The 13094-nt window shown below is 39.1% G+C and overlaps 1 protein-coding gene across 1 annotated transcript; it reads right to left on the bottom strand.

Moving 5' to 3' along the window:
• Positions 1-2308: 2308 nt before the first annotated feature.
• On the bottom strand, positions 2309-9842 carry rs1a (retinoschisin 1a). Its single transcript, XM_078257016.1, has 6 exons — positions 9788-9842; positions 9386-9411; positions 8909-9035; positions 6643-6784; positions 3099-3294; positions 2309-2461 (listed from the first exon to the last, which is right to left on the bottom strand). The coding sequence occupies exons 1-6, from the start codon at positions 9840-9842 to the stop codon at positions 2309-2311; spliced, it is 699 nt and encodes a 232-aa protein (XP_078113142.1).
• Positions 9843-13094: the final 3252 nt, after the last annotated feature.

Genomic DNA, 13094 nt, shown 5'->3' with positions numbered 1-13094 from the left:
GGCAAAAAATCTGCATAGTGTTTCTTCCAGTCTTACCTTGACCCTTCATTCCTTCTCCTTCCTCTGTGGCTTTAAAGCTTAAAGTAAAGAAGAAACACTTTTGTATCACAGAAGGAGGGAACAAAGGAAAGAAGGACGGATGCATTTGTGCAAAATCATCTTTGACATCTGTGGACTAAAAAGCGAATTTTGGAGAATTCATGTATTTTGTTTCATCTGTCGAAAGATTTAAAAAAACAACGGAAGCAAAAAATAAAAGAAGCAAAAGAATGAACCAATTGACTACACAGCTGATTGAAAGCAATAACATCCAGAAAGAGACTCTGACTGATGCAGTGTACTAGCCAAATTAGTGGCTAGTTAAATTAGAGCCAAATATAGCACAGAGAAGGATTTCCATTAGGAGACTGTGATTAAAGCAAGAGAAGTGTCCACATATAATATGAAGACATCGCTCTGCAATACCTTTTTTTTATTTTCAATATGTCCTTGAACATGACCCAAGGCCAGTAAAAGTGATCCATGTTGTGTATTTTTGAAAATCCTAATTGCTAATGATTGTAAATGACTGCTGATGTGGGTTTGTTTATATCATTATTGCGACAAAGTGATGATAAAGCTTGCCTTGCCAGTGCCCTGAAGTCTTATATTAGCTCACTGACTCAACACTTCAGATGGAAATGGAGGCTTCAATCCCAAGCAAGTCACACACACTGACAACTGAGATGAGAAGAATTTTTGTCCACAAATATGAATGTGTTTCCTAAATCCTCAGTTCTTTTTTTCATTAGGCAGTTTCCCACTTTTTACAGAGTGTAAATAGAAATCATAGAGTGTATCTATACTGACCATTCTACTTTAAAAATGATAGGGTCTCATAATAAAAGCCAACTGTACATTTTTGAACAGCTCATATGTTTGTTTTGTAGCAGAGACGGACACAACATGAGAATGGACATGACACAAGTATTCATTTAATCAAGGAAATAGTTTAGAGATCTAACAATATCCCCAAAGCACCATGGGAAACTGAATTGAAATGTTACAGAAAAAAACAGGAGTAAACCACAATACAAATCCACATCTGAACATTAGTGAATTTTCCATTCCTTGATCTTTATATAGCACTGAAGATTGATACCGGTAAAAATGATGCATGTTTACAAACAAAAAAAGAGAAAACAGGAAGTGAAATCACAGGCGTATTTAAAGAAAAAGTCTGGCATTATTCGTATAATATATGATTTCTTATCATCAAAAAATACCATGAAAATACCAAAATCAACAAAGCGTTAGTCATTTTCTCAACACTTTCTGGCTTCTCTATCCTGTCTGTGGCACTCAGAACTAAGACCATTTGTTCAAAGTGAAGATGATTTTTATTTTATTTTTTAAAGGTGGTCACAATTATATACTTTTTAAAAAGGCTAAGTGATTTTCTAAATCAGCTGGGCACTGTAGTTTTTTAGCAACATTTACTCAAACAGGAGTAAATAGTGCATTTGTTGGGGACTATTTTCTGCTGGGCTGGTGACACATTTCTTCACATTGAACCATTGAGTATTTAGAGCAGCAGGATCGTGTGTATATGTTATTGACTCAAAATAAACTACAGTGCCTATGTTCTTTGTAATGAACGAATGTGTCACATATATGCAACTGTGTGGCTCATTGATGTGTTTTTAATATTTTTTGGGAGTAATAAAAATAAATATATTAAAAATAACATATATGGCTTTGGTCACACAAACAATACTTGTTGGTAGGATCAATTTATTGTTGGTTTTGGTCTTTTTATAGGATTTGTTGACAGTAAGAAACATGTAGAATATCACAAATAAGGAAAGACTGACTAAGAGGTCCCTGTTCTATACTGTTACATATCAGGAGAAGCAGACAGAATTTAACAGGACACAAATGTGTTGGAAGAGCTTGTCTCAGACCATTGGATACAACCTCCATAGCAACGCTGCCTCTCTCTCTCTCTCTCTCTCTCTCTCTCTCTCTCCCTAATTATTGCTTTGAATTTATGCCATTTCATTGCAAATGGAACAATCTATTGAGAACTGTGTGTGAGAGTGGTTTAACAGAGAGTGCAGTGAATGAAGCTCATTTACCACATCAAACAAATATTTTTAGTCAAACTGGTTTGTTTGTATTTTAAAAACAGAATGTTTTTGTCTTCAACTTGTGGTTTAATACATGTAGCTGGAGGGGGCCAAATCTGTGGATACACTTTGACGATGGGGCGATTTAGGTGTAGATAAGGTTTTGGGACAAGGCCTCGGGGATGGCGGGGAGGAAAGGTTCAAGTGCATTTGTTCATGCAGAGCAGCAGCTCCAGACGCAGAGCGATGCGTGTGTGCCATCCAAGGGGGAGGATGCGGATGTAGCGCGCCACGATGGGCGGCCGCAGGAGGTTCTGCACAGACGAGGAACGGTCAGAGTTTCCGTAAAACACCTGAGAGAGAGGGAGTGAAAGGTCAGGATGGATTCATTTATACATTATACTGACTAAAACTGACTCAAAAGTTACTACGGTTAGTACGCATAATATCAATTATGATTATAATGTAGGGCTGCAGCAAACAATGATTTTCATTATTGAGTTATCAATTAGTTGTTAAATCAATAACACATCAGAAAATAGTGAAAAATCACAATTTCAATGTCAAGGTAACATCTTCCAATTGTTTTTTTCAGAGAGCAACAGGCCAAAACCTAAAATAGATTTTATTTACGACACATTAATGTAATTGTAGGTGAAACATCGAAAATCAAACACATTGTCTAGGAACACATTTCAAATCTAAATTTAAAAAATATATTATGACACCAATATATTAATGTCTTTGAGCCATTATTAACAAGATGATAACAGATCATCAGATTTCAGGTCAGATTTCATTTTTGTAACAAAGTTGTTGTTTTTTTAAAAGCAATAACCTGTAAAAGTTTAAAATATGAACTGAATTAGTTACATCCCCAACAGGCCAATCAACTTTGGTCAAAATAAGACCAGTGGTGACAGAGATGTTACCTCACATTTAGTTTGCGTCTCTTATACTCTATAGTGTTTTTGACTGGGTTCAACTGACCCTGTTGTTTCCAGTCTGGTCTTTGTAATAGATCCAGCTGAGTTTTTCGTCTGTGCGGTACTGAACGCTGTACTTGGTGATCCACTCATCAGCGTCACAGCGGCCCTGAGTGAGGATCCCCGACACTACCATCACTTCCCTCAGGTCGATCTGCATCCACTGATTGCTGTCCTGGAACTTAGACAGCCAGGCACACCTGCAGGAGGAACACAAACAGTGGACGTAATGCAGCAGTTAGGCTGGTTTACAACGCATGCACACATGGTGCAGTTTGACTTGCTGATATTTTCTTGGAGCAGGGGTCTTCAATGTTTTTTAGGCCAGAGACCCCTTAGCTGAAAGAGAGACCGAGTAGGAACCCCCTACTGCATATAGTGTCTACAACTGAGTTGCATTTTAAACTGGGTCTGGGGAGGAAAATAAATGAATGAATGAATCTTAAAGCTTAACTGTACAGCTACCATAGTGGCTACCTATAGTAAGCTTATATATATATATATATATATATATATATATATATATATATATATATATATATATATATATATATATATATATATATATATATATAAAAAATATTTCTTTTATTTTACAAATAAGCAAATGCATCTTTGCTATTAATATGGTGGATTCATATTAATGTACATTTTCAGACATTTAAAGTTTTTGAAAAAATAAATAGTTTTTAAATAATTTGGCAGGCCCCCTGCACTAACTCTGAGGACCCCCGAGGGGTCACAGACCCCCAGTTGAAGATCTCACGTCTTAGAGCAGATAACAGAGATGTATGTAAAGATGCATAACTAGAGCTGGTTAGAGGCTTTTTTGCAGACATTTTGACTTGTTATAGTAGGAAAAAGCACAGGTGTTACTGACAAAATTATTCGTTGGCTCGGTTCTATTTAGGGGTCCCAGTAAGTCATGGCAGTGTGACAGCGAGTCAGCATGCACAACACCAGGACTCGGAAAACTAAGCAACTAAATGACATTCGGCCATCATTATTGTATTATTTACACCTGTGCTTTTCTCACTGTGACATGACACATGTTTTCAGTGACAAAGATGTTTTGGTTGTGATACCGAAACTGTACTTTCAGGAAATATCTGAGCAAAGAACAACCAAATGAGATCTAGAATCTGGGTCGCCTGGTTAAGGCGCATACCACATACTGTAAATGCAAAAAAAAATAGTTAATTTCTTTTATTTCTTATAATTACTCTAATAATTTGTATTCATGTACTGTAGACCAGGCTTAAAAAAAAAACTCTCTGGTTGAAAGCTTCAAACCTTTTTCACCTCTGATCACACCCAGCAGAGGTGTGGGTGGGTGTGGTCACAGGTGTGCTCGGTAGCACCTGTGACCACACCCAATAGTGATGTAATGGGGTCTTGAAGGTCCGTGTAACACTTATCAGTTCAATTTTCTAAGCACAAACGGACATTTGGAAAAACTGAATTTTTCATTTTTTTCAGCCTTGACAAATAAAAATATTGGATCTTTAAACTGTTTTTCCAATTTTCTGTTTTCATTCAGAGGATCAGAAATTCAGAAAATTACAAAATTGTGTATGGGCTCCAATTATTCAATACTGCAATGATATTTTCTCCCTCGTTCCGCCTAGCTACGCCCTGCCCCGCCCCCCACTCGAGCACAGCAGCCAGACCTAAAGACAGAATGAGAATGGACGACGTGTTGGAAGCATAGACAGTATATAAACTGGACCAACAGATCCCGTTGCTCTGGACGGAGACCAGTGAAGGATATTAGAAGCACTTTTCCGGTGATGGCTGAGCATTACTGCGCAGCCTCCAACTGAACTCGAAGACGTAGATGTGACGTGAGCAACCTGTCTGAAAGTTGGAAGTCTTCTGGTAGCTGTGCCAAGAGAAATCTCAATCATTCCGAATCTTGCAGAGACGGAGAGCGTAGGTATATGTAAGGAGATAACATGGGCACAGGCTAATTATTGCTAACTAAAATGCTAGTTAACATTAGTAATTAAACTTAAACAGCTAATGTAAGTCGAAACTGTCTGCGAGCTTCTCCTGTACTATATGGTAATTTCTCTACCATGTAACAGTAAGTCGCGTGGTTATGACACAATCGTTAGCCTATTTTTACAAAAACGTCTGCTACGGAGCCATAACGTGAGATACAAGGTAATGGAGCCTTTTATACATTGTCATGTTTTTTTAGAAATAAACAATGGACAAATAGAGTCTTTAAACGCTTCAGATGTAAAGTTATTCGCTGTCAAAGTGGCACCAAAATGAATGGAAGTCAATGGAATGCTAATGGGAGGTGATGGCTTGGTAGCATCAAAATGGCGCCATAGGAGCTACGCGTTCTGGGGAGAGGCTTACCCCCTTGGTTGGAAGTCGAATATCCAAAAACATTCAGCGTTCACCGATCATCCTCCGCCCATACACAGGACCACTTGAGGCTGCCGCAGACGCAACAAGTTGATGTGTCCCTTCCCTTCCTAGTCTTGCATAATCAAGCCTGTGTATGTTGAGCTTTGTGCAAAACTTGTATAATGACGAGATGCTTGCCCCCCCGTTCAGTCCGAAGTTCGTCTGTAAGAAATTTTGCACTTGCCCGCAAGTATAACCTAAATTCTCAACAAGATTCCGAATTATATTCTAGTAATTATCCAGCGTCGACATGACTGCCCCGAGTCTTCCTGAATGCCCTAAACACATCCAGACACACCCACGATAATAGCCAACCAATCGTTGGTAACTAGGTGGAACGAGAGAGAGAATATCATTGCAGTATTGAATAATTGGAGCCCAGACGCAATTTGTTAATTTTCAAAATTTCTGATCCTCTGAATAAAAACTGAAAATTGGAAAAATAGTTTAAAGTTGTAGTTTTTTTAATTTGTCAAGGCGGAAAAAAATGAATAATTTGAACCCATTTTTCTGTTTTTCCAAATGTCCGTTTGTGCTTAGAAAATTGAACTGATAAGTGTTACACGGACCCTTGAAGTACACCTGGACATGACTGCAGGCAGCAACAAGTAAAACGTGACAATAAAATATCCAGGATTGAGATTCAGTTTCCGGCCCAGTGCATAACACAAATCCCACTTGTGTTGTGTGGTTTCATAATAGAATAGGAGGGGGGGGGGACTAAAGCAGATCAGAGCCTTTTACATTGAGCATAACAGCTCCTCTGTCTACAGTTTCTGCAGTCTTGTTTATGTTGTAATGTTTTTAAGCAAGAGCATATTGGAATGTCAACCTTACCAAGTGCATCTTGCATAATGATAGATGGGTAACATCTCTCTCTTTGACTGCATTTTTTTTCTAATACTGTTACTCACAGATGGAAAGTGTCCAGACATGTGTTTATTAGGGTAAGAACAGTCGACAAAAACATCATCTTTGGCAAAAACAATTTGCGAGTTTAAATTAGAACAAATATAGGTTTTGGCAATCTTCAGTGATTAAAAAACGCATGCAGCTATAACTACATAACTAAAAAAATTTTGAGGACAGAAAAGTCTAGAAAAGTCTACATGTTGGCTTGTACCTACCCGAAGCCCTGGCTGTTGAGCCGGGCCTTGCCCGGGAGCCATGAGGAGAACCAGCCGGTGTACTGGTCCTCATTGGAGCAGGTGATCTGGTCTGGACTCACCGATCCGGCCTCAAAGCCCAGAGGCTTGTGGTACGGACATTCTGCAGGAGGATCAGAGACACAGTTCTAAATCAGAAGTCTTAATGTAAATCTCTTTTGTTTTTTCCAGTTAATAGCATTGCTTTCAAAGACCCCCTGGCTACATGGATTTCAAGTTCGCCACCCCAACAGAGGAGAACACAAACGGAAATGTAACCAGCAAATGATCATCACTATAAGCCTTTAGGTGCTTAATTCTCCATCTCTCCATCCTCACATCCTCCCGCTCCCAAAGCCCCCACTGTTAGCAGACCCAGTATGTCCCATGCTAAAAGCCTGCTGTTTAATTCTTCACAGTGAGAGATCAGCGATGTCCATTAGGGCAGCAGGCGGACAGATGGCCATGTTCTACTCTCCACAGCTTTAGCTCCACGTTGCTCCCATGTTTTGATCTGTCAATCTGCCCTCTCACTTCCACTAAAAACACAGGAGAGCAAGTCCTTTGTTGACTTTGCAAATACACATTATAAATACATGAATGGGAGAGATGAGAGAGCTGCACGAGTGAGGTTTTTTTTCCCCTACTTAAGTTTCAGAAATAACATCAGCTGTTGATACGTGGAACAGAAACCTGCTGCGCTTCTGTTTACTACTGGCTTAAGCAGAGGGTCACATCCTGTCTAATCCCAGTATTACAATGCATACAGCAGCAGCAGCAGCAGTGTCTGTGTGAGTCAGGAGATAAGTGTTTACATAACAGCAATGCGAGTCACTCTATAGCCCTCCCTAATGTATTTCAATAGTAGAATAAAACAGATTCCGATGGCTGAATTAATGAGAAAACAGAGGTGAGACACGATAGATTGAGGTGGAATTAGGTGTGAGGCCGTGTAGGAAAGTCCGTCTCACATATCATTTATCATCACCACGTCCATGTCGTGGTACTGCAATTACTGGTTTCTGTGATTGTGCGATTACACGAGCCCCGTGATCTGAACATTTCTTTCTCCGTCACCCATTGCCATGTGATTTGTGGCTCAGTTGACACACATTGATACCCTGAGGAAAACCCTTTCACTGTACATCAGTTCTGCCTTTCTCTTCTCTTCAAGCCTGATAGGATTCAAGTATGATCTTTATATCTCAGGCCCAACGAGGCTGCCATATGATGCGATATGATCAAAAACGTCATTATTTTGTCAACTGCTGTATCCAAGCTCAAGAATCAATGAAAACAATCCGCCGCATGGATCACATGTTTGTCTATTTTGTGTGTGTTTTGATGCAGATTAAGATCCAGATGTAAACCACATTTTCTATTTTTTAAACAGTACATTTAGAGGGCTGTGCAGCCTTGGCGAAGGTCTTTTCATTGCTCCATCTGCAACATCTTCTCTGAGGATGTCCAGTGGAGCATGTCCACCCTGTGGCGTCAAATCTGGAGTCTAATGCTGTCATGCATGTACATATAAAGATTCCACTTCTCTCTGTCTCTGTCACACATACACACACACACACACACACACATATTACAAATCTATATCTATCTGTATTGTAGATCCTTAATGATTCTTTGATTAATTAATTAGTCAATTCACAGGAATTTAACGGGCAACTGTTTTGATAGTCAATTATTTGCAAACAATTGGAGGTTTCAGCCTCTCAAATGTGAATATTTGTGAGGTGAATATATTTTTAGTAAATTTACTTTCTCTGGATGTTATAAACAAAACATTCGGCAGAGTAATTGATAATGAAAAAAGCTATCGCTAGTGGCAGACGTACTGCGTTGTATACTAGATTTCCAGCAGATTAAACAGTCGGACATACAGCATATGATTCATGTCCTTGTCCACTCTCTCAGTCAGCTCACAGCTTTGCATGTTCATTATCTGAATTTAAGACAATTTAGTCCTTGTTACCAGTACTGTTATGATTGAATTATTATCTAATCAACAAAAGTCACTTAATTAGTAGGTCAAAGAGGGGCCTCATTAGAGAAATGAGAAAATCCATGCTCAGTGTGCAGTAAAAATGTGATGTGAAATCCACAAAACATCAGTTTGAGATTTAAGTGCAATAAATGAAAACCATTCATCTTTCACTAATGAACGTGTGTACTTTAAGAAAGTTACAGGTAACTGGCACACAAAAAAGTGGTTTCCTTTAGAGGGGACAGTTGTTACCTGGCATGCAGTCCACTCCTCGCACCATGGAAGAGCCGGTCCCAATGGAGGAAAACTCAGTCGGGGCTTCTCCTCCTTCACAATCACATTTGCAAGACCTGCTGGTCCACGCCTCAGACACTCCCGCCTCATATAAACACACACAAAGAGTATTTAATACATGCAATCCAATGTAGTGTCAGCAGAAATCCCCAAAATATAAATGCCATGATTTTAAAAAATGGTTTGCAAATAAATAATTTGAAAAGCATAATTTCATGAATGACTGAAAAGACAATGATGCAGCAGAGACTGAACCTTCTAATATCTCATCTCAGCAGATTCCCAGTGCTTTTTTCAATGAAAATTATTTGACATTGATCAATGGCCACTGGAGAGAGGTGTGGCTGATCTAAAAAACTGAACTGAAAAAACTGAACTGGATTTTATGCAGACACCTCATCTCCGACATTTTTCGGAGGTTTCTTCGTACAGTACCTCTTGAGCGTGAGTGCTGATGAACACTGTTCAGGCAAATGGACAGAAAGCACAGAGGAGAAAAAAAAGACACATTAATCACCCACTCTATCAAACAAAATCTGTGCATTAATCTGTCAATTTAACCACATTACGAAAAGGTAAATAAACACAACACAGACAGAGAATCAAGTACGGTGTCACTGAAGAAAACCCTGAATAATAATCTCAAGGATTACTGAGGGAATATGATATACTGTCAACATCTCGGTTATGAATCAGTTTGTCTTTTGACAGGATTTCAAGGTCAGTTTGTCAGAGTTTCAGAGGTTTTCTGATGTTACAATTCTATATCACACAGATTATGTGTTCACAACTCAACAGCAGCACAAGGTAAAACGAGTGTAAAGACTGAAATCGTACCGTTAGCTCCCAGAAGAAGCAGGGCCAGCAGGGAACGCTGCACGTAGAGAGCCATCTTCCAACCTGCTCCAAACCAGACGACACTGACTGTACACTGAGCAACCGAGCCAGCCGTGATAGAGAGGCTGGATTACAATAATCCACAGGACACTAATGGCTTTACCTAATGCCATCCTTATCTGACAAAGCCCCTCCTACAGCTGTTCACCCACCACCATCATTGACCACCATACATTCTGGAAATCACTTCACAGCCACAGGGGTCAAGTCAAAAATCCTGCAGATAAAAACAAAAGCCTGTGTCTGTGTGTGTGTGTGTGTGTGTGTGTGTGTGTGTGTGTGTGTGTGTGTGTGTGTGTGTGTGTGTGTGTGTGTGAGAGAGAGAGAGAGAGCTGGAGGGTGGTGATGGCTTATGCTGGGCCAGCTGATCCATATGATTGGCCAGAAGGTCGACTTTTGTGTGACTGTATGGCTCTCCTTGCATGTTTGCTGCATTTGCCTTTTGCATTATCATGTGCATTATCATAATTTTAATACTTAATAAAGAAAGAAAAAAAGAAAGAAAAGGTTAAATAACTTCATTTATATTAATACGTTTAGATAATTTACATTTATTTAAAAATGAAGGAGAAAAACATGTTCAGTAGAGCCCGAAGCGCCTGATTTCACGAATATATTGGTATATGTTGGCCGATATGTACTGTACAGTAACAAGAACTTTCTTGATTATTATCAAAAGTCTTGTTTATGTTATTTGTTTATGTCAAAAGAGTGCATATAAGTAAATATCAATATAAGTATCATGCTCAGTAATCCAGTATTGTTGATACGCCAAAGAACTTGATTAATAGACTGTCAATGTTAACAATAAACACCATTAAAACAAATACAAAAGTCTACCTTAGAATAAGATCTACTTAAAACCAATATCCCCTCTACAAATCTACAACTTCTCACAACTTACATGTTTTAAATATCCTGTAAAATGAGAGAAAAGACAAAAAGAAATCAACAATTTTGCTCATCTGAGTTTATTTCTCTGGTGATAAGTTGGGGAAGCCTGAATGTAGAAAAAAACCTGGAAGTCTTTCACTCCAGAATAATAAAATACATTTCTTTGCAAGATGTAATCATGATTAGGATTCTACATTTTCTATTATCTCAAGAATAAGATAAGAGCAGGCACCGCATTCAAACGTTCAGCACAAATTGTCTTAGGTTAAAAGGTTAAAACTGATCCTGACCACGTGTCCACTGTAGACACTCATGCCAAAGACTTCACCGAGGGTTTCAAAGCCTGCTGGGTGAAAGTAATTAAGCCTAATTAAGCAAAGCTGTCTTCAATTTGATCATTAAAACATCCTTTTCTTTTCTCACACAATCTTTTCTATCCGCTGGCATTCCTGGTGGCCTTTTGAAAAAGGCTGTGTGTGCAATCTCATCCATTGATTTTTTTTTCTGCCTGTGTTTTTTTTACAAAACTGACACAGCAAAATGAAGGCTTCTGTCCGAGCAGCGCGTAGGATTCCTCCACAAACAAAGAAGAGGATTCAAGCTCACTCCACTCTCATCTACAGAGCTCATAAAGAGGTTAGAACTACAGCAAAAGCAGTAGCTTGCAAGGACATGTGTTGTTTAAAACTTGACCAAACATTCTTGCTTTTCATGGGATGATTTTAATATAACAGTCGATCCTAAACATTCTGTCTTTCCAAGTGCAACTCACCTGTGGCTTTGCATCCCTTCTGCAGGTCAGTCCAGCTGGGACGAGGAGCCGAGACTTCCTGGCCAGTCGGCTACGTTTTCCCAAACCAGTCCTGCTCAGACTTGTGAGCTCAGAGGCTTCCCGGCTGTCAAAAAGCAACAGATTAAAAGTGATCACTCTGCAGGAGATCAGTGCTGCTGTCACACTTGTACGACAGCGGATTCATACGAAAGCTGCTGCATGATGAGTTGGGAAATGTCAATATTTTATTAACTTTAATCATTAAAGAGTTTTTAAATTTTTTTTATCTGTTGCCTTTAATACAAGATGCAAGTTTTGCATGCTGCTGTTGAGTCAGTAAGTAAAATAACATGGAGCACTCGGCCCTTGCCCTTAAAGATGATTATTTACATGATTTAACAGGGTGCATGTTAGAAGTTTTGGATGCAAAATTCACATCCAGGAATGATTTGATTACCCCTGGTTGCATATTTTTTGACTAGCATGCTTCAGGCCTTATCTTATTTTCTTTTAGACAAATTACAAATTGCAGTAGGTGATCTCTCACTTCTGGGTCAGATCCAGTCTGCATTAAAAACATACAACTGCAAAAAAGAAAATAATAATATGGGAGTGAGTAGGCCTTACCATGAGCAAAGGTAGCCCTACTGCTTGTTTTAAATGTAAATTGAAACAACTGTCCTCAAATCTCATATAGCAGACCTAGTTTTATAGGTCTGCTTCTCCAAAACGTTTTGTAAATGTAAACATTCATTATTAGGCTTTTTAATTACTTTGCCCATAAATGTGGATGTTGACTTTGAAAAGAAGATTTGGGTGTGTATCAAACAAGACACTAAAGGTCTGAATAACCTCCTAGAAGCCATTAAAAAGGCTGTTCATAAACACCTGAAACTTAGGGTTAAAATAAACAACTTTGTTAGGATTTCCTGAGGGTGGTGCCAGAGTAAAGGTCATTGCAACCATTACAATTCATCCTGATTACCATGCCCTTAAATCCTCATGGCTAGTAGTTTCATCACATTTTTTTTCAAGAGTAACTTGGCATCCTTAAACTTAAATAATCACATTTGGCTAGGTGGGTCAGGGGCACAGAAGTGATGCAGGAGTGAAATGTGTCATGGTGGAAAATAGTACCTGGGGAATATGTTTCAGAAGTAGCCTATTAAGAAGGAACAGAAGAGCAGGTGGTACAGCGAGCTGGCGCTCCATTCTGTTTGTGGTTTCTGTGCTTTAAATCCACCTGCTGATACCTCCCTCCTGTGCGCTCTGGTCTCCTCCTGCAGCAGCTCCTGCAGCGTCCACAGCTTCTCTGGAAACACTATCGCCGCCAATAACTTTCACACTCAAACCTATCAGTCACTGAGAAGACATGTAGAGCAACATTTTTTTCTGTAGTTTCGATGCGAGTTTTTTGTGTGTGTGCATCACATGGATTGTGTGTCCAATTTCATGATTTCTGGATCGCGCGGATACAAGCTGCAGGTAGGAACAAAAAACACTTAGAGGATTTTTACTTGCACCGGATGCGTAAAGTAAGCGCGTCGTTGGAATATGATGCTGTGTGAAAAGGAAAGTGAT

This window comes from Sander vitreus, chromosome 1 (assembly GCF_031162955.1).
Source record: "Sander vitreus isolate 19-12246 chromosome 1, sanVit1, whole genome shotgun sequence".
In the NCBI taxonomy this organism is placed as follows: domain Eukaryota; kingdom Metazoa; phylum Chordata; class Actinopteri; order Perciformes; family Percidae; genus Sander; species Sander vitreus.
This window is presented reverse-complemented; position numbering and strand designations above follow the sequence as displayed.

Excerpts from the sequence above, each read along its gene's own strand:
- rs1a (XM_078257016.1), bottom strand. The coding sequence starts at position 9,842 with ATGGCTCTCTACGTGCAGCGTTCCCTGCTGGCCCTGCTTCTTCTGGGA. Across the intron at positions 3,295-6,642 it reads CTCAACAGCCAGGGCTTCGG|GTGTGCCTGGCTGTCTAAGT; the intron begins GTAGGTACAAGC and ends TTCCTCCTGCAG. Across the intron at positions 2,462-3,098 it reads ACCAGACTGGAAACAACAGG|GTGTTTTACGGAAACTCTGA; the intron begins GTCAGTTGAACC and ends CCTCTCTCTCAG.